Source organism: Nannospalax galili, unplaced genomic scaffold (assembly GCF_000622305.1).
Source record: "Nannospalax galili isolate Female #2095 unplaced genomic scaffold, S.galili_v1.0 scaffold702, whole genome shotgun sequence".
Lineage (NCBI taxonomy): Eukaryota > Metazoa > Chordata > Mammalia > Rodentia > Spalacidae > Nannospalax > Nannospalax galili.
Genome location: NW_008348657.1, coordinates 2,108,681 through 2,130,981, shown reverse-complemented (window position 1 = coordinate 2,130,981; position 22,301 = coordinate 2,108,681). Strand labels below are relative to the sequence as shown.

General features: G+C 45.4%; 1 protein-coding gene across 1 annotated transcript in view; it reads right to left on the bottom strand.

Moving 5' to 3' along the window:
- The window catches only part of Disc1 (DISC1 scaffold protein), a 253,803-nt gene that overhangs the window by 126,569 nt on the left and 104,933 nt on the right, over window positions 1-22,301 (bottom strand). The window contains exon 9 of the mRNA XM_008845824.2: window positions 16,178-16,366. Coding sequence (XP_008844046.2) covers window positions 16,178-16,366 — 189 coding nt within the window. The remainder of the gene's footprint in view (window positions 1-16,177; window positions 16,367-22,301) is intronic.

The following is a 22,301-nucleotide window of genomic DNA, read 5'->3' as shown; positions in this document are numbered from 1 at the left end:
CACATATACTATACAGAAGAGGAGGAGGAGGAGGAAGAGAAGGAGGAGGAGAAAGGAGGAAGAGGAGGAGGAGGAAGAGGAGGAGTAGGAGGAAGAGCAGGAAGAGCAGGAGGAGCTGGTGATTGAGACCATCCTATTACTTTCTAGAAGGGAAATTTCCGAGTTACTCAGACCATTTTCACTCCTGTGCAGTCAGAGTCACAGGACTCTCCCTGTGACATGTCTCAAGCTGGCCTTGAGCTCACAGGACAAGCTTCCTCCACCAGCCCCCATTCCTCACGAAGGAAACAGAGTCCCAGGCCACCTAGGTACAGTCTTCCCAGGTTCCTCTGCCTAGATCTACTCCAAAAACAGCATCCCAATTTTATATTTTCAGCCTTTGTGAAATGCAGGAAGTAGGTCACTGTGTCCTTAGGGGCTCTATCTCCTTCAGTCCCTTCCTGTAGCCCCTCCTGATACTTGGCAATCATGATGTGAACAGCTCTGCTCTCTGCCCCGCCTCCTCACCAGGATGAGCTGAACCATCCGAAGCCTTGAACCTTAAAATAAATCCCTTAAGTTGCTTTTCTCAGAAATTCAGTCAATAATGCAAAAGGCAGACCACCACACAACTGGGTGGGGAAGCGGCAACCTGTGTGTTTGAGGTCACTGAGGACACAACACTGGAACATGAACACAGGCTCAGAACACCGCTCTGGCTCTGAGGTCAGCAAGGGCCTGTGTACAGGGGGTTCTTAGGAGCTTAAGGCCACCTCAGAAGAAGAGAGATCAAAAGCAGATTCAGGCTCTTGTCATTCAACACCACAGACAGGTAAGGACATTTATAGTGGCAGCCAAGAAGAGACTACAGGGGCCCTGAAAAAGAAGGCTGGGTGAGCACTGTGGAATGTGGGACCCCTCAAAGTCAAGGGTGGCAGATCTCACCAGATGTGCATGCTTGCAGGCACAGTTGACCTGGCTGTGACCTCCACACGCTGCTAGAGCTTGTTTCCCTGTGAGGGTGTCTGAGATGACCGGGTGACAGTGGCAGCCTCAGGAAACCCAACACTGAAGCTCTGTGCATCCTGCTTCTTTGATGCTGACACAGAGTGAAGAGCCTGGGCCTCAATTTCCTAAGAAGGAACGATCAGAAGACTTGGACATCACATGCAGCCCCACTGTGTCCCTTTCAAATAGAAGGCCCCTTCTTTTTACCATATTTGAAACAATTCCAATGCAACATTCTTTTGCAACTTCTTAAAGACAAGAGAGCTCTTTTTTTCCTTCTCTCTCTCAGGAGGAAGAGGAGGAGGACGAGGAGGAGGAGGAGGACGAGGCTATAACACTACCAAGATAAGATGGACTCCAGACTTTCCTGCTTTGTAAAATTCCCTATTTTACTTTGCTGTCAAAGCTGGAGAAATTCAAGCATCACCCACCTCTTCTGGTATCTGGTACCTGACTTTGCCCAGTTTGTTCCCTGGAGGCTGCGGTAGACGTGCCTGTGTATTGCTGCCATCTTCCAAATGACCATCAGTTTCTTCTTATCAGGGACTTAGTAACAGCAATGGAAAAAGTCGCTGATACCGAGGGTGTTCAGATGTGAAGTATGTTAAGACTTCAGTACAGCACTCTAGTGTGCCATTCCTGAGCCAAACTGACAAATGAGCTCCCCAGTTTCAGCTCCTGTGCCTGCACATTGCCACTGGCTTGTTCTGTCTCCGTAAAAGGTATCTTACTTGGGTTCTAGATGTATTCTCTACCAGCTCCACAAATAAACCCACTGTCCTGACACCCCACCCTTCCCTATAGTTGACCAAAGTTCTCAGTGGAGAATTAAAATATAAAGTTCCTATATATCAATACAGTTCATCTGTTTCTCAAGTGAGACAGGAATACATGTAGAGATTAGAAATGCACAAGTGTCTTAATACCAAATTTGTCCATCCAGTGTTCAGGGACCTCATCATATCTTGCTTTACAGAAAGGGCCTCAGACAACCAATGAACACAGAGGAGAATTTAGTTTAGAAGTTTCTATGCTCATATGCCATCAATGGCATGTTTGAGTTTAGTCTGTAAATGTGAACAGTTACACTCTGGGATAGAAGTCTGTCTCCTGTATTTGTACACGAGCGCCCTAATCCATTTCACAGAGACGGTTTAGGGCTGTAATGGAGCCTACATGACAAGATGACCTTTCTAATTGTCATGGTGAGAAGTGTAATTGCAAGTAACTTTGAAACACATGGTAAACTCATTGTGATAAACTATAATAGCTTCTACTTTGGAGCTCATGATGAATATTAATGTCAGGGCTCCTAAGGGGAAAAATGTGCTCTAAATTTTATATTGTATAAAACCTTTTTAATACCCAAGAGAGTGTTTATTTATAGTCGGCAGGCTTCTTCATAGGTGTATTAGGTATTCGTTAAACATGGGAGAATGAAATGAAGAGTCGTGGAGCATTCAGGGAGAAATAACAATCACCTTCATAGCACCAGCAGGTGCCCAGCAGACTTGAGCTGCAAAAGGAGGACGGGGCATGGACAAGGTGGGTCCCGAGGCAGACCCAGGGTGCAGCCTTCCCTACATCATCAGAGCACTGGAAATGGTGGAAGTGTTCAGGGTGAAGCTGAAGCTATACGGGGAGTCAGAGTCAACGGCTAAGGATGCAGACTATTCCAGAGGAGGAGAGAGAATATGGAAGGCCATGGAGGACGTTCTAGGCTGGAGGGAGAAGCTGATTCTCAGCAACTGCAAGGGCAGGAAGACACCTTCCTGCAGCCACAGCCCGGCAGTTCCTCCTGCCTGTGTCCACACAGCCTCAGGAAGGGCTCTTCCACTCCACACAAGAGATGCTGCATATACACAAGGGCAGGGAGCTGCTGCGAACCCATTCTGCATGCCCATGGAGAGGCTAGTACAGCTTCAAAGGTCATCCTGTCCACTGTTCTTCCAAGAGAGGAATGACTTTCATCTGCCAATTTCTGAAGCCCCATCCTTCAGACTGCAGCTCAAGGGGCCACATACCCCACCACCATTAGCCGATGAGATCACAGCATGCTTTGGGAAGAAGAGTGGTACTCTAATGGATTTAGTTAAGGAAATAGGAAATAATAAAGGGGACATCAAGGCCAAAGACACTGCTGGGCTAACCACGAGATGCAGGCTTCTCTGTGTTCCTGTTTTAATGGCTGAGTAAATATTAAACAAGCCCATCCCCAGATGGATGAACACCTGTCATGGGTTCATTCAGATCCAGTAGTTTCTTGTGCATTATCTTCACCAGAGGCCAGGCCCAGTGTACACTAGTGCCCAGAGTAGAAATGGTACAGCTCAACTTGGAGACACATATCCACAGTGTTTCTTAAAACTTTTGTACTAGGCCAATGAGATGGTTTATCAGGCAAAGATGTTTATTGCCAAGCCTGATAACCTGAGTTTGATACCCAAGACTCACCTGGTAGAAGGAGAGAACTGACTCCAAGAGGTCCTCTGACCTCCATGTATGTGCCATGGTGATACATGTGTGCACATACATACACAAACACAAATAAATCAATAAATAAGAGCAATAAAAAATAAAACTTTTTATTCTGTGCTGTAAATTACAGAATTCATTCTAAAGTTCTACCATGTTTTCATTGTGGGTGAGGATTCCAGTTTGGTGACCTCATATGGTCAACATGGAGCTGATACTCAGCACCAGGTCACTCCATCTCTGAAAAACATGAGTTCAGTAAGTAGGCTTTTGCCAAATTCCAATTTATCTTTCTCAGAGGCATTATGGATACATGAACTAAAGTCAAGTGCTAGATTAGGACAGAGACTAAAAGATGCTCAAGGAAACAGCCACCTTGCCTGGCAAGACAGACCCTTTCCTTGAGTGTGCCCGGTGATCATGAGACGGTTGTACTGTGTTCTTTCTTGTGGGAGAATATATTATTTGGAGATACATGGAATTTAAAACAGCCATAGTAAACATACAATATGAGAGACATTCAAAATGAGATTCAATAGCCAAAACTTCACAACGTTTTAGCAAATAAATTTGGTCAAAATTAAATCCAAATGCAAAGCAGGGCCAGGTAAGGTGGCACACATCTTTAATCCCAGCACTAGGGAGGCAGAGGCAGGAGATGGGGGTGCGGGGGGGGGGTCTCTGTGAGATCAAAGCCAGCCTGATCTACGCAGTGAGTTCCAGACCAGCTGGAGCTCAGAAAAACAAAAACAAAAGTTGTGAACAAGTTATGAAGGGGGATAGCCCAGTAGATAAGAGTGCTTGCTACACAAACACAAGGACCTGAGTTTGGCTCCTCAGTCCCCGGCCAGGTGTAGCAGCAGGAATCTGTAACCTCAGCATGGGATTTGAGGCCAGAAAAAGCAGGATCACTAAGGCTTGCTGGCTGACAGCCTAGCTGAAAAACAGTAAGCTCTGGGTTCCGTGAGGGATCCTGCCTCAAGGGGATAAAGTAGAGAGTGAGAAGCAGGACGTCCAATGTCCTCCTGAGCCTCTGCACATGTATATCTGGGCATATGTATACACACACACACACACACACACACACACACACACACACACACACACACACCAAGTTATGAAGTCTCAAAAGTATGAAGACAAAAGACATTCCCTATCTGTGTGGCTATGAGTGTGTGGGTCTTCTGAAGTTTTGATGATGTCAAGTCAGTAAGTCTCTGCACTAGACAGAAATATTAAACTGCAGTGTGTTTACCCAGGGTAGCCACATCCAGGATGACCCACCACCTTCAAGGTTAGTCTTGACTGTCAACTTGACTGAATTTGGAATCACCTAGGAAATACTCCTCTGGGTAAACATGTTTGTCCATTTCCAGAGAGGATGAACTGAGGAGGAAGGACCCACCCTCAAAGTGGGCAGCAACTTCCAAGAAGCAGTCTAGAGAGGAAGAGGTCCCAGGAATGAGCATGCCTGGTCTGCCTTGCTCTTCCTCAACAGGCATGAATGTGTCACTGCTACCTCAGCGTACGTGAGCATATCACTGCCACCACCATCTTCCCTGGACATCAGCCTCCCACTGTGAGCTCAGTACCAGAAACTCTCCAGGGAGCTTTGAGACTTTTAGTACCAGAATGGGGCTGCTGAGGCATCCAGCTTCATGGACTGAGCAGCTTTTGGGGTCTCAGCCTGTCCAGCATGCAGACAGCCATTATGGGACTGCCCAGCTCCTACCATGTAAACCAGCACAGTAAATTCATAGTTGATGATAGATAGATGATAGATGATAGATAGATAGATAGATAGATAGATAGATAGATAGATAGATAGATAGACAGATAGATAGATAGATGATAGATGGATGATGGATGGATAGATGATTGATAGATGATAGATAGATAGATGATAGATAGATAGATAGATAGATAGATAGATAGATAGATAGATAGATAGATAGATATTGGCCTGCCAAACACACCACCTACCCAATTACATAAAAGCCTGAAAGTAGATTAGAGAGAATGGCCGTGTCCAAGTGTAAACAACAGCAGTACAAAAGTAGAAAGGATCTGAAGATGTCACCACAGGCTCCCACAGTGGCAGGCCAGACCAGTACCTGCTAACAAGGCCTCTCCCCCTCTCCCCTCACAAGAGCAGGAACCCTGAGAGATCAAACTAGAAGCCCATAGTGGTCTCTCATATGAACGCCTGCTCTCTCTGGTTGCTAATGTAATACAGTCTCAAAGAAGGTGAGTACGGGGCTAACAAGGCAAGGGTGTGCAGGGACATCAGGACTCACAGCCACACCAAAGACAGAAACAAGAGCTTCCTTTCAAAGTTAGTCATTGAAAACCTATGGCAGTATAAAAGATACATGTTTAGTTAGCACCAATAAACCTAAATTCTTCAAGCCTCACAAATTAGATAGTTTTAAAAGATTTTATATGTAATATACATATATATGCATGGCTATGTATGCCTATGTCTGTGTGTGTATGGGTATGTGCACCTGACAGCTAGAGGCATTAGATCCCCCTGAGCTGGAGTGATAGGTGGTTGTGAGTCACTGACATGGCTGCTAAGAACCAAACTTGGGTCCTCTACAATAGTATACACTCTTAACCACGGAAGCATCTCTCCAGCTCCTAAATCTTGTTTTTTTATAAAACTACCAGGCATGGTGTCCACATCTGTAGCCCTAGCCCTCAAGAGGGTGAGGATTGTAAGTTTGAGACCAGCCTCAGCTACACAGTGAAACTCTGTATATAAAAAAAAAACTACCTTCATTTACCAAAGGCTTGAGTGGTAGAAAATCTTAAGTATTTAGTTTAATTAAAGTTTGAAAATTGGCTCAAAAGAAACCAAGAAAGCCTAGAAGGATTGCTTCATGCTTCATACATGGGATTTCTTGTAATTAATGAAATGGCAAGAGTAAATGCTTTAATTCTTTTAAATAATTGAGACAGGATATCTTTATGTAGCCCAGACTGGCCTCAAACTCAGGATCTTCCTGCCTCAGCCTCCTGAGTGCTGGGAAGACAGGCACACAAGACCACAACCAACAAAATGAGTTGTCAGTCAATGCGGCTTTAACCTTTCCTCTACTTGAAACTGAACCAAGCACTAATCTACTAAATAATGCCTTTCTATTCTTTTCTTTTGTGTGTGCATGTGTGTGTGCACATGTGCATGCATGCGCCTACACACCACAAATCACATGGAGAGCATAGAACCACCGGTGGGAATTGGGTCTCTCCTACTATGTGGGTTCTGGGAATTGAATTTGAACTGTCAATCTTGGTGGCAAGCACCTTTACCCTCTGAGCCATCTCACCAGCCCTGGATGCCTTTCTTATAGGAACACAGAAATAAATACTGGGGTTTCCACATTTCAGGCCAGGAAGTATAACTATCAACAGTCCTGTGAGAATACAGAAAAGCAGTCTGAAATTAACAGGTGCATGTGCTGTGGAGCCACTGGAATTTGGCTCCTTTCTGAATTGCTGGAGTGATCAGGCTCCTCTCTGTCACCCTTCAAAAACAAAATTTGGGGTTTCAATACAAAATAACTAGCATAAGAATAATAGCATAAGACCTCCAGTCAAGTCAAGTGATCCATTCAGAATAGCAGGCCTGGAGAAGCGGAGCAGCCTTGCAACGCAGGGAGGCACCTGAAAACTCAGAACTTAAGACTAGAAAAGTGGGGGAAAAACCCTCTGTCCAAGACTCTTGTCATCAGCCCCACATGGCCTGCCAGGGGCTTCCTGCCATCATTGGAAGCTGTGCTTATGTTCAGTTATGGCCGTGAGCAGGAACGGGCCTCTTGTGTTAGGAATCTAGTCAACAGAACAAAACCCAGTGTCAAGGTGAGACTTCAGATGCAAAAGATTCACATTCTAGCCTCTTCCCTGTGGGGCCCAGAATGCAATCCTTTCTGCCTCAACTTTCACATCTGTGAAATGGCCCTCCCAGCAGAGCCAGCTGCATTATGGTCCAAGGATGAAGTGAGTGCACACATGCCCAGCCTTGGCAAAGTACCTGCTTCTCGGGGGGAGATGACAAAAAAGGAGGGGTGACATATGGGAGACCATTCCTCCTTCTCTAAGAACTAAATCCACACTAGCTGCAGCTTCTCTGTGCACACGGCAAAGGGCCCAAGCCATGCATGCTGAATGTAAAGTAAAGAGACATGTCTTTAGAACAGGGTGGTGAAGAACTCACTTTTAAGCCTCTAAGAAGAGACATGCACCATAGAATCGGGTTCTGTTTCCAGTTACGTTCAAAAACTGTAAGAACAGCAACGTACTCTGAAATCACATTGATAATATAAAACATGAAATCAAATTCTGAAGGTGTTTGGCTGACTGACAGCAGTGCTCCTCTATCTAGGGGTCCAGGTCTTGGGGGTGGGAGGAAGCATTTAGCAGGAAGTGACCAGGAATTGACAAGATCTGCAATGTGTGCTACGGTTCCCTTGCATCAGACAATCCTGACCCAACCAGCTCTGAGAAGCATGGAGCTCCACCACACCTGCTCAGCAGCATGAGTGTATGGTGTGTGTATGTGGTGTGAGTGTGTGTGAGAGTATGTGAGTGTGTGTATGTATGTGAGTGTGTGTGTGAGAGTATGTATGTGAGTGTGAGTATAAGTGTGTATGTGAGTGTGAGTGTGTGTGAGAGTATGTGAGTGTGTGTATGTATGTGAGTGTGTGTGTGAGAGTATGTATGTGAGTGTGAGTATATGTGTGTATGTGAGTGTGAGTGTGTGTGAGAGTATGTGAGTGTGTGTATGTATGTGAGTGTGTGTGTGAGAGTATGTATGTGAGTGTGAGTATATGTGTGTATGTGAGTGTGAGTGTGTGTGAGAGTATGTGAGTGTGTCAGTATATGTGTGAGTGTGTGAGTGTAAGTGTGTGAATATGCATGAGAGTATGAGTGTGAGTGTGTGAGAGTATGTGAGTGTGTGAGTGTGTGTGAGAGAGAGTATGTGAGTGTGTCTGTGACTATATGTATGTCAGTGTGTCTGTTTTGTGAATATGGGTGAGTGTGTGTGGGTGAGTGTATGCGTTGAGGCCTAATATAATTTCCTAAGCCAGATTAAAGTTTAGCGACCTGTCTCTGACCTGTCACTTCCGTGTGGAGGTGACTCAGCAGAGCCCTATCTAAGATTGCCTCTGCCCAGTAACAACTGGCGTGGTAAATTCCCAGTGGCCCACAGTCTTCACCCCAGATAACATATTCCTATACCCACCCCCTTTTCCACATCCCCTTTGCTTAAACTATATAAGTTGATGCCTGACACAATAAAGTGAGTTCCTGCCTCAACGAGACTCCCGACTCGCTGTGGTTTTTGAGTCACCGACACTCACCATCCCGCTCAGCCCCTAAGAGAGGAACACAGGCTGGTCCTGGCCTCTCTCCCTGTGCCGTACCTGTCAGAGAGCGATCCGACATAAACCCATCATGCATCCCCACGTGGGGTGTGGCTGGAGGATATTCAGGGAACGCCAGAAACAAATAAGAAGGATGTAGCAACAGTGAGGACTCCTCACAAACCTATCTGGGTGAAAAATGGAGGACACTGGAAGTAACCATTGTCAACTCCACTGGGTCTGTTCCTGCCCCCATATCCTGGCTCCATGTCCCTTGACTCTGTTTCCTAGATCTGTGTTCTCTGGCTCCGTGTGCCCTGGCTCCATGCTCTGTATCCCCTGGCTCTGTGTCCCCTGACTCTGTGTCCCCTGGCTCCATGTCCCCTGACTCTGTGTCCCCTGGCTCCGTGTCCCCTGACTCTGTGTCCCCTGGCTCCGTGTCCCCGACTCTGTGTCCCCTGGCTCCGTGTCCCCTGACTCCGTGTCCCCTGGCTCTGTGTCCCCTGAGTCTGTGTTCCCTGGCGCCATATCCCCTGACTCTATGTCCCCTGACTCTGTGTCCCCTGACTCTGTGTTCCCTGGCTCTGTGACCTTAGCTACATGTTCTCTGGCCCTGTGTTCCCAGGCTCTGTATTTCCTGAAAACTTTGTCTTTTGAAACAGAATGAGAGGAAGAGCAAATGGAACAGTAGCAAAAGTCAAGCAACTGGGTCCTATGTCGGGGAAAGAAGAGACGATATTTGGACCGTCTCTTCAGCTCTGATTTCCAGGAAGCTCATTATCACATCACAGCCTCAACCTGAGTCATTAGCACTTGGTACTAGCACTGTCTTCTCTCTCTTTTTAATTTCTATTTTTATTTATCATTGTTTTTATCCTTGTTAGATGAATTTTCTGGGGGTCCCACCTCTTCCCATTTGCACTGAAATGAATGGAGGGGAAGGCAGAGAATTGATTCTTGGCTTCTTGTGAAGATAGCTGTGATCGTGGGAACGGAGTCTACATGTGTACAGTGTGCAATTCACGGGCTCTCTAACCCCAACACCACTGTTTAGCAGGTGAACAAACCTCAAAAGAGTCTGCACCAGGATGTCGGAATGAAAGGAACCAGTCTCCCTTCCATTCACACTTCTGTCCATTGGCTAATTCAAGCTCGGAACTTGCAAGGAAGTCCTAAGCTAAGAGCAGCTTTTGTCTATGTGGACATCTGGCCAACCCCAAACCTTCAGTGGGAAGCAGTCACAACACCGCCTTCTTGTCACCCAACTTATTTGCACATCCACAGTACTTAAAAGAAAACTGAGTTAAGCATGTCGCTGGGGACTAGCATCCCAGAAATAAGAAATCCTGTCCTTTGATCTTACTGGAAACCGCTTTCCACAGCTGATGACCCTCTACAGGTAATCCTGACAGCTCTGGGCTGGCTGTGGACCCAGATGCATCCTGGGTTTCATCTTCTCGGGCAGCCGCAGAAGGGAACATGGAGAAGCTCATTCCCCTGCTAATGATGTCCTGTTTCAATTCTAGCCCTGATTACTCTATGACAAAATCGCTCTCCACACCAGGTCTCTTTCTGTCTGAGTTACAGTATGAAATCAACACTGTTAAAGAAGAACAACATAGATTACCAAGTAATACTATGCACAGGAGATGGGAAAGCAGCTGTATACATCAAGGCTGTCATTTTTTCATGGAAAGAAAATGTAGGGGACTAAAATCAGTTATAATTTTTTCACTCCACCTTCTTTTATTAAAAAAAATGGAAATCCCTTCTAATGGAAGGCTCCTGGTTGATTCCCCTAAGTATTCAGGGGGTAGAGGAGCAACTCAGCTTGTCGCTTGATTTCACTGTACTCAACACTGCTCAGAATTGCCCTAAAGTCTTAGAACACCTGCAGAACCAAATCACACCTTCCTCCTCTCTTTACACACGTGTGTCACTGTAACAGAAGCCTGTGGAGTCAGTGGCTCTGGTGATGTCTGTCTCCCTTTGCCCTTAAGGCTGACATGTTTCTGTCCCTTTCCTAACATCCCATTGCTTCATCACTCCAAGATGAATATACAACCCAGGGTTGAGGATGCAGCTTAGTTGGTAGAGTACTGACCTTGAATGCACAAAGCCCTGGGTTTGATTCCAGCACTACATAAACCAAGTGTGGCAATTCATTTTAGCCCAGCCCTGGCATGGTAGATGCAGGAAGATCAAGAGTTCATGATTGGGTGGAGAGATGGCTTAGTGGTTAAAAGCATTGGCTGCTATTGCAGAGGACCCAGATTTGGTTCCAATACCCACATGTTGGCTAACAACCATTCATAACTTCAGTTCCAGGGGATCTGACACCCTTGAAGGGAACTGCACTTACATACATGCAGGCAAAACACTCATACACATAAAATAAAACAAACAGATAAAATATTTTAAAAAGAGTTCACAGTCATTCTTGACTACATAGCAGGTTCAAGGCCAGCCTGAGGCACATGAGACCCTGTCTCAAAAACAAAGCAATAAATAGACCACTCAGACTACTCCATCATCTGAAAGACAGTCAACCTGGTCATTACATTGAACAGGCAATCTCGTCATACTGAGGACAAGAAAACTGACAGGTCACATCAATAATCCAGCCCAGCAAGTGAGTTGACTGCTTGCTGTTGTAAAGGCCACTGTGTGGCTCCTGAGACAACCCAGTGAAACTTAAAGGCGGTGATCCCTCCTCGGTGGACTCAGGAGCTAGCCAGGATCTGACACAATGATACCACCATGAAGAGAGGCAGGTCCACCTCTGATGGCCTTCAGATATTTCCTATCAATAAGAGCTCTCTGTGTGAATGACACTGCTAATTGATCCCAGGGTCAGAAAAGCTCACTTTTGTCTATAGAAACAGAAACCTCAGTGGAGCACATGGTTGCCTAAGGTTAGGCAGCTCCCAGAACCCTTACAACTGGCTGTCACCATGTGCCGAGGTCAAGTTCATAGGCTTGTGGCCACGGGAGAGGCACAGAAGAGTCCTACAAGGGCATTTAAAGGGGACAGCTGTGCTCTCTTCGGTCCTTGTGCCTTCGGCCTGGATTTGGCATCTCTCTCTGTATGGCTCTAAATATCACCTAATAAGGGGATCAGAAGAAGAAAATAGGAGACTCCAGATCCCTGAGTTTCAGGGATGCTCATCCTGATGCTGTCTTTCCCCCTTGCAACTGTTATTAGATATTAAATTGGTTTTTTTAATGCTTTATGCTAGGATAGAGCGATAGCTCAGTCATTAAAGTGCTTGCCTTCCAAACACGAGGATCTGAGTTCAAAGCCCAGAACCCACACAAAAGGTTGGGTATGGTGGCATACACTTGTAATCCCCGCTGTGAGGAGGCAGAATCGAAAGAAAGATCACTGAGGCTTGCTGGCAAGCCAGCCTCGCCAAATCGGTAAGATCCAGGTCAGAGAACCTGTCTCAAAAAAATAAAGGGAAAAAAAGGTAGATAGTACCTGAGAAACTACAGGAAAGGTTGACCTCTGGTCTACAAACACATGTACACATGCCTGAACATACATGCATGCACACAAACATAATGCTATATATTGCCCATTCCCTAGTTTTATCACAAGATACTTTAACTCTAAAGAGAGTCATGGTACATCCCTGCTTAAGCAACACACAGATTCCCCAGTTCCTTCTTTCCCAAGCTGGACATGAACTTGAACGCAGAGCTCCCTCTGAATTGTTGACTCTTAAGATCCAAAAACAGCTGGGCATAGACTCCGGCCTAGCTTTATTATATTCCAATAGGTAAAGCTTCAATTAACTCAGGAATTCATTTTATTTTTCTTTTTTAAAGATTTATTCTATTATGTGTTTGTATGTGTATCTGTATGTGGCTATGTGCATGTGAGTGCAGGTGCCCACAGAGTCTAAAGGTTTCAGATCCCTCTGGAGCTGGCGTTATAGGTAATGGGGAGCTGCCCAGTTTGAGTGCTAGGAACCAAACTCTGGTCCTCTGCAAGACCAGTACATGCCCTTGAACACTGAGCTATCTCCCCAGCCCCTAGGAATCATTTTTATGTTTTTGTTGTTGCTGTTACCCATACTCTTACAAATGGATTATTAATTTGCATCACCCAAAGCCTCATCTCCTCAGTCTGGTTAAAAAGCAGCTTCAGTCTGCAGCACATGTGAGCCAATACACAGGGAGAGGGTGGCTGACCCAGCACAATCCCAGCATGAAGCGTGAAGAGGGCCTACGCCTCGGTAATGAGCCATCTGCAGTTTAGAGTCATTCCTGCAACAATCTCCCGTTCCATTTGTTTATGTTTTATTCATCATCTTGGAAGTACTTAGTGAGTGACAATGATGAGATTCAGAAAATACTGCACAGTGCTTTTTACAAAAGAAGAGAGATATTAATGGCTTTCAAGAGCTCAACTATTCAAATGAAAATATCCTTGAGCTACATTTGCTTGAATCTGTTTACATCTTCTCTATTCTTAGATATAATCTATTCCCTATTTCGTGTGAAAATGGCCTGATGACACCATGAGGCATTTCTGTTGATCTTGTTCATAACATTTGAAAATATAACCAGCAAAGTTCACCTGAGACCCATTGTGTTCAGTCCTCACAATCCAGTGAGCAAGTTTGCAGGTCCTGGGTGCCCTGAGACCTGTTACTCCACACACAGCCTTGGGTTGGGTTGCATATTTGACAAAAAGAAAGTTTGGCCTTTAGGAATCAAAGGAAGGGCCAATGAGATGGCTCAACAGGTAAAGGAGTTCGTTATGCAAGCCTGGAGACCTGAGTTTGAGACCTAGAACCCACAGAAAAGTGGAAAGAGAACAAACGCTACAAGCTGTCCTCTGGCCTCAGTGTACCCACAAAACAATACATTTTTAAATTTGTTTTTATTGAATTTTTGTGTATTTCATCTAGAATATCTCAATCTTAATCATTTTTATACCCCCATCCCCACCGGCACCCAACCATAGCCCCTGTCCCACTGGAACCCATATACTCTGTCATCAGTGTTAAGGCCCACTGTGTCAAGTCATTGTCCCCAGACATTCCCCAGTGCAAGTCCATCCACTGAGGTCTAGTCAGCCTATCTAGAGACCCTTGTTTTAAGAAGATCAGCTCTCCCTCACCTAGCAGTAATCATTTGCCACTATTTCTTCAGGTAAGATTGGGATCTGCTGTTCATTTCCCCACTTCTATGCTGGGTTTTTGTCTGCCTGAGTTTGCATGGGACTTGTGTATGCTGACACCATTGCCATAGAAGCATATGATTTAGAGAGAGAAAAAAAGAGGGGCTGGGAAGCTGGGTGTGGTGGTGCACGCCTTTAATCCCAGCACTCGGGAGGCAGAGGCAGGTGGATCTCAGTGAGTTCAAGGCCAGCTTGATCTACATAGTGAGTTCCAGGACATCTGGGGCTACAGGGAGACCCTGTCTCAAAAAGACAAAAAAAAGAGGGAAAAAAGAGGGGCTGGAGAGATGGTTCATTGGTTAAGAACTCTTGCTGCTCTTACAGAGGACCTGGGTTCAGTTCCCAGCACCCATATGAGGCTAACAACCAGCTGTAACTCCAGGGTATTTGACACCCTTTTCTGACTTCTGTTAGCCCTGCACTCATGTACACACACACACACACACACACACACACACACACACGCACACAATTAAAAATAAAAGTAAAATCTTTAAAAACAGAAAATAAAAGAATGAACGGAAACCCCAATCAGCCATGAGCTGTCAGCAGCTCAGGTTCATTGCAGAGGGCCCATGACCACTGACCACACTTTCTGATTCAAACACCAAAGAAACTATAGCCCATACAACTGGGTAGAACTTTAAAACCAAGTTAGTTAATCCCAAAAGGACAGGTCTAACTCTGCCAGCAGTTTATGGCTCTTTGTTGGGGCTTTAAACACCAACCTTTCCAGACATGGATTTATGGAACATGCCCAAAGATCCCTGTCTCAAACCTGGCTCTAACGCTCTTGTCCTTTTCTGACTCATTGTCAGACAGCATGCTTAGTAAACAGGGCTCCCCAAGTCACGCATTCTAAAAACTTTTCCTAGTAAATGACTTTTATTTAAAGATCATGATAGGCTAAATATGAGCTCTGCCCCCCTAGCACCTTCTAGTTCCTAGGAGGAAAGGAAATGCACACAGACACATACACACATATGCTCATATACATACAAACATAAACACATATGCACATATACATACAAACACACACACCCACATATGCATATATACAAACACACACATATACACATAGACCACACACATACATATAAACACAGATATACCACACATACATACATACACAAATACCATACACATATATACACTATACATACTTTCACACTACACATGCAATAAATATATACATATACAGACACATACCACATACACCTATACCCATACGTATACATATAGACATACCCATTACACATACATAAACATATACACATATACACATGTATGTGCATATGTGTGTATGCATGAACACACATACATTTGTATTTGTACTCTCATATACATGGTGGCATATGTACACATATATACACACATACACACATGAATGCACATACCAGAATACATACACTAAAGTGAACACATACACACACATCCTGGGGAGGTCTCCTCACACTAACCCAGGTATCTAGTCTGCTTGAAAGATATGTTGCTATTATCATTTTACTTGTGAAGAAAGAGTTTCCAGAATCTGTTAAACTTTCCATTTGATACTGCCTTTTTCGATGTTACTCTGAATTTTAGGAACTGCATCATGAGAAATTCCCCCACTTTTTAAGAACTTTTTCCACTGCTCCATGTGGACTAGAGCAGCATCTCTGGAGACTCTCACGTACAGCCCTCAGGTGGCCTCAGTTCTCATAGTGAACACAGCTCTTCTGACATGCCAGCACCTATGCATGGTGGCACCAGAGTCACTCCCATCCCTCTCTGAGGGAGAACCCTCAGAGGACACATGCCCAGAGGAGCCCTGGCCCCTTCTTAACTTCCCAGAGTCAGCCTGTGACCTGCATCCCCGTATCCCAGAACCTGAGCCCAGGGAAAGAAGAAGATGCCTGCACATGGGAAGGAAGCTCCACAGTCCTCCAAGTCCATCAGCAACACAGAACAGAGAATGGGGAGGGCTCAGAAAAAGGAGTCACATGAACACATAACTAAAGTTGATGGGTAATTCCACCCCATTAGCCAAGCCTCTTGCCATATGTCTCCCACAAACAGGCTGTGTGTTCTATGATCATCACAGTGAGGCAACCTGGCCACAGGACACAATAATGCCATCACTAACTTGCCACCAGGCTACGGCAGTGCTACTTACTGTGGGTGGCCTCCTGGAGGGCCAGGTCCCTTCTGCACCTGCTGTAGTCCTCTTTGACACTCCCCAGCCTCCTGATGGTCCTGGAGCTGAGTGCCAGCAGCTTGCCCAGGAGCACCTCCAGCCCTTCCCGCTCCGACGACAGTGCCCAGATCTCCTCTGAGAGCTCCTTGGCTGTGCAGAAGTGGCTCCCTGCAGCAGAGTGGGAGAGGGGGGAAAGGGGCTTGCTGACAACACACCCATGGAGGGAACAAGCAGCTGTCATGCACCAGCGGTGGAAGCAAAGGGCAGTAGCTCTCAGGACAGGACAGATTTTCCCACAGTGCCCTGTGGAGGAGGCAGGAAGGCTATCCAACTTCCTAGAAAACCTCCTTTCTCTTTAACACTTTAATTTTATTATATCTGTCCTAGGCAGATGTGTCAACCTGTGGCCTATGGGCCACATGCCACCCAGAATAACTATACGTGAGGGCCCAAACAAAATTGTAAACTTACCTAAAACATTACAAGGCTATCTTGTGATTTTTAAAATTTTCTTTGAAAGTTTCATAATTTAAAATATATATTTATTATTATTTTAGGAGTATGAGTATATTGCCTGCATGTATGTAAGTGCACTCATGTCATACGATGCTTCCAGAGATCAGAAAAGGGCATCAGATTCCCTGGAACTGGAATAAAGGACGATTGTTAGCCGCCATGTGGGTGCTGGAAACTGAACCCAGGTCCTCTGCAAGAGCAGCCAGTTCTGAGCCATCTCTCCAGCCCCCAAAACTTTCATATTTTTATACAATGTATATTGATCATATCCATCCACCACTACCTCCCTCCAAATCTCCCTGGTGCCCCCCACCTTGCCTTTCTCTTGAATTCATGTCCTTTTTCATTGTTATTAATAATTCTGAGTCCAGTTAGTGCCCCTCATATGCACACAGGTATGCGGCTATCCTAGTTTGTTTCTCCATTGCTGTGACAAAACACTCTGACCACTACCAACTTGGGGGGGGATGGGTTTATTTGTCTTACATCTCCCAGGTCACAGTTCAGCAGGGAGCTCAAGGTAGGAACTCAGGGCAGGAACCTGGAGGCAAGAGCTGGAACACAGGCCATGGAGGAACGCTGCTTACTGGCTTGCTCTCCTGGCCCCTGCTCAGCCTGCTTTCTTATGCAACACAGGCCCACCTGCCCAGGGGTGGCACCACCCACAGTGGGCTCGGCCCTCCCGCATTACTCATCAATGAAGAAGATGCCCCACATACATGGCCACAGGCCAGTTCAATGAAGGCAATTCCCCAATTGAGGCTCCCTCAACCCAGGTGTGTCAAGTTGACACTAAAGCTATCCAGCACAGCGGCCATCTACTGGGCCCTGGGCAACCTACTAGCAGACACATTCCCAAAGGACAGTAACTCCATCTCCCTCAGCAGCCATCAGCTGGCAATAATAGCTCCTCCTATAGGGGTGGGGTCTCGGGGCCCCTCCCTCATCCATGTTGGAATTCTTTGTGACTGAACTGTGAGGTTCTCAAGTGTGAACTTTGTAGATGACAGCATCATATTGCAATGTCAAAAGGTTGGGCATGCCTAGAGGGATTCCACTGGCAAGTTCAGAACCTCTGAAAATGACATAAAGATGTCCAGTGGGACTTAGGAAAGCCCTAGGTATCACTCCACTCAATACCCAAATGTCCAAGGGCTGGCAGAGCCCAGCAGGGTGGAGAGGAACTGGGCCTTGTGGTTAGCCTGGAGCTAAATACAAACCCTTGTGCCCCGCTTCTCAAACTGCATGGTGCAGAACAAGAAAATAAGCACATCTGGCATAAACATGCTATGAAATATGATTGCAATAACACCTGAATCGCAGGCAGGTGGCTGCGTAAACTGCAGGTGGCTGGACACATAAACAAGAAATGCTACAAAGCACTGAATGAAAACCTCGGCATGCCAAGTGCAGTGAGGTTGCAGAGCATGAGGTCACTCTATGAAAATCAATCATGTGTCTACACAGAGGCAGCAGACCCCTGCAAGATGAACTTTCTAAAATATAATTTATAGATATTTTAAGACTGAAGATACTTAAGGATGACTTTAAAGAAGCCTGCTCACCACAGTGAAAGCAGTTTTTGGAAACCCACCAAGACGAAGTAAGACTTAAATAATTACAGAGGTAAGCCATAAGCGTCCATTGGAAAACTTAGTATTCCTGAGGCTTCCATTTTCCCCAGAACGATTCGTAGATTTAATACGATTCCAATCAAAATTTCATGAGGCCCTTTGGTAGAAATAGACAGGCACATGTTCTAAAATGTAAAACAAAAGACAAAGGTCTAGATAAGCCAGAGCAAACAGCCTATATTTCAAGACTGGAATAATCACTGCCATATATCAGGATGATATGCACAGGAAAGTTGACAGGTACATCGGTGGATGGAACAGAACAGGAGATCCTAAAGTAGGTGTGTTCCCATAGAGACAACTGGTTTGCAGCCAGAGTGCAAAGCAAGTCAGTGAGGAAACAAATACCTCCACAAATGGCACTGAAATGAATGGTCATTCATGAGAGAAACCCGGAGTCATTCCTCCAACACACACAAAATACAGGAGAGAGGAATTATGGACACAGTGAAGTTAAAACAATAAAGCTACCAGAAGGAAATTAGAACGATCAACTTACTGACTTTGGAGTTGGCAAAAGCATTGTGGAGGACACAAACCACCAACGATAAAAGAAAAACCCTGAAAACCTGACTTCATTGAGATTATAAGCTTCTGATTATCAAAGGAAGATCAGCAGGCAAGCTAGAAGGTTGACCTTGACCAGTAATCTTAGTATCTGGGAGGTAGAAGCAGGTGGATCAGAAGTTCAAGGTGAGCCTCGGCTACATGGCAAGTTTGAGGCCAGCCTGGATTATATAAGACTATCAAAGGGAAAGAAAAGAAAAAAGAAGAGGAAAGAGAAGGGAAGAGGAGAGAAAAACAGAGAGAAAAGGAAGAAGGAGGGGACAGAAGAGAGGGAGGGGGAGGGAGAGGAACAGGAGAGGGGAGGGGAGAGAGAGACAGGGAGAGAGAGTTATGTCAGACTGGAAAAGACACTGGCTGCAGTTATCTGACAAGGGACACAGTTCCACAATTGGACAAATAACACCATTGAAAACAGACAAAAGACGCACCAGGCCTTTTACAAAGTACCATAAGCAGATGGCCAATGAACATATGAAAATGTGTTTGACAATATTAGTCACTAGGAAGTGCAAATAAAAGCCAGAGTCCTCCCCAGTCCATTTAAATGGTTGAAAGCAGCTAAGCTGACAACATCAACACGGGCAGGGGTGTGAAATTACCCAACTCCCAAACATGCAACAAGGTATAACCCTACAGAGAACAGTTCTTCCAGTCGGTCCTAAAGTTAAGCACACCCCTACCCTACAGTCCAACAATTCTGCGTATAGGTGTACACAGAGGACTGAAAGCATCCATCTAAAGCACTCACATTTGGGGCTGGAGGGATGGCTCAGCATTTAAGAGCACTTGCCCTTGCTGAGGACCTAGGTTCAGGTCCCAGCACCTACATGCCAGTTAACGACTGTCTATAACTCCAGTTCCAGAGGATTTGACACCCTCTTTGGGCCTCTGCAGACACTGTACACGAGTACACATGTGATGTGCTTAAATACATTCAGGCAAAACACACAGATAAAATTTTTTTTAATTTAAAATTTATTCAGCCATAGTCACTGAATTAGCTATAAGCCTTCTTTCCTTTAATTTCATACCTTAGAAGAAAGGTTAGTCCTTGAACTGTTCACTCTAAGATGCATCAGTTTTTGACACTGTAATACCTGAGACAGGGCGTGTCTTCCAGCACCCAGGGGCCAGGAGAAAGTGAGGAAGCAATTGTCCTTAGTGGATGCCTGTGGCCACCAGGTATTACACATGTTCTAAGGTTAACCTGTTATGGGTTGATATGGATGTAAGATCAGGAAAGAACATGCATTGAAAGATTGAAGCATGCTAAACCAGGCATCTATATCACCCCCTACCATAAGACTCATGGAGAAAGACGGGGCAGAGAGAATGTCAGAGTCAGAGGTTGGGAGGGGAGCTGTGAAACGCTGTCCTCTGCACATGACATGGTACCTGCACTCAGGAACTCACAGTCATTGTGGTTACCTGCGCAAGGTCACCACAGGATCACGCCAATTAGCTCTTCAGCATGGATGGGGGAGGAGCTCATGAGGCCCCACCCTTAAGTGCAGAGCTATTGACAGTAAATGGGAAGGGAAAGCCATTTCTCTTCAAGGGCGTAACCTTTGTTGAGCTTCCCATGCTCCAGTGCATAACCACACATCCATGCTTATGCAACAAACCCTAGCTGAACTCAGAGGATCCTTAAAAAAAAAAAAAAAGACGTGAAGACATGAAGTAGGATGAGGCCATATCACGAGAAAGAAGAGCTGAGAGGGAGAAGGGGGGATAGGAAAGGGTACAGAGGGGGATGAATATGATCAAAATATATACATGCATGAAATTGCCAAAGAATGGAAAACAAATAAAATTCTTACTCAGAGGATCCTTAAAAAAAAAAAAGACGTGAAGACATGAAGTAGGATGAGGCCATATCATGAGAAAGAAGAGCTGAGAGGGAGAAGGGGGGATAGGAAAGGGTACGGAGGGGGATGAATATGATCAAAATATATACATGCATGAAATTGCCAAAGAATGGAAAACAAATAAAATTCTATAGGTCAGCAGCTACGAGGGCTGGGGAGACAGCTCAAGTGCACAAGCACAAGGACCTGAGTTCCATGCCCAGCACACAAGGAGAAAGCTGGATGTGCTGACAAGCCTGTAAGCCCTGTACCCAGAGGACCTCTGAGGCTCACCAGCCAGGCAGCTCGGCCTAATTGTCAAGCCCCAAGTCCCAGTGTCAAAAACAAAATGTGGACAGTTCCTGAGGAGCAGCATCTGAGGCTGACCCCTGGCTTCCACACGCATGCGTTTGTGTACCTGCATGCACACGCACATGCACACACACCAAAAATCCCAAACAAACAAACAAACAAACAAACAAATAAACAAGCAAACAAACAGTCTCAAAGCCTGATGTCAGGAGCCTGACAGAAAGTCCTTCAGAAGTCAGCTATTCATTCCTGGAGGAAAACGCCTTACCCCAGTTGCTCTGATGGCAGAGAGGACTGCTGTGTGTCTAAACGGCCACCTCAAAGCTTGACACCCACAAGTGTCTCAGAAGCCTTTGATGATGAAGATGAAGGTGTTTGAGGAAAACCTTTACCAACCAATTTCTTTTCCTTTTTAAGGAAAGGCATGTGATCCTTTTTGAGCCTAAACACATCTGAAAGAACTCTCTCAGTAAATACAAAATGAAAATTATAAGCCAAAAGCATTGTATCATTGTGCAGCTGACAGCAGTGTTTCCTTCTTTGTAGTGTATAAAATGCAGGTGCTTTTTTATGTTCCCTGAAATCATGTTGTTATCTCTACTTTGCAGCAGAGAAAGCTAAAATCTAAAGGATTCTGTATCTTGCTGAAGGTCACACAGGAAAAAGCCATGGGGCACGTCTCCACCCCAGACATCTCTCCAGAGCCTGTCCTCTTAAATACCACTTAATTACCACAGTAAACACTGTGCTGGTTACTTCTTTATTGTAATTTAACAGGCAGATTTCAAACTGGTCTAAATGGTGCAGATGTTTGCCCACTTTAGGCGCATTCTGAACACCTGGCATGTGTCATTCTGTCACTGAAATCTGTGGTTTCTGATCCCATGATGGACTCTCTGTCTATTACTGTCCAGGCAACGAAGTAACACAAGAGAGAACTAAGCAGTGGCCCGGTCCTCCAGGAAGTGGGGTACATCATAGTGAAGAGGTAAATACAGGTCTGGGGAGATAGCTCTGTTGGTAAAGTGCTTGCCTTACAAGCATAAGGAGAAGAGTTCGACTCTTAGAATCCATGCTTTAAAGAAAAAAAAAAAAGCTGAGCAGGATGTTGAGCAGTTATACTCCCAGCACTAGGGAGGCAGGGACAGGCGGAGTCTAAGCTACTGGCAAGTTCTAGGGCAATGAGGGACCTTGTCTCCAAAACAATGGCAAACATCACCTCAAGAA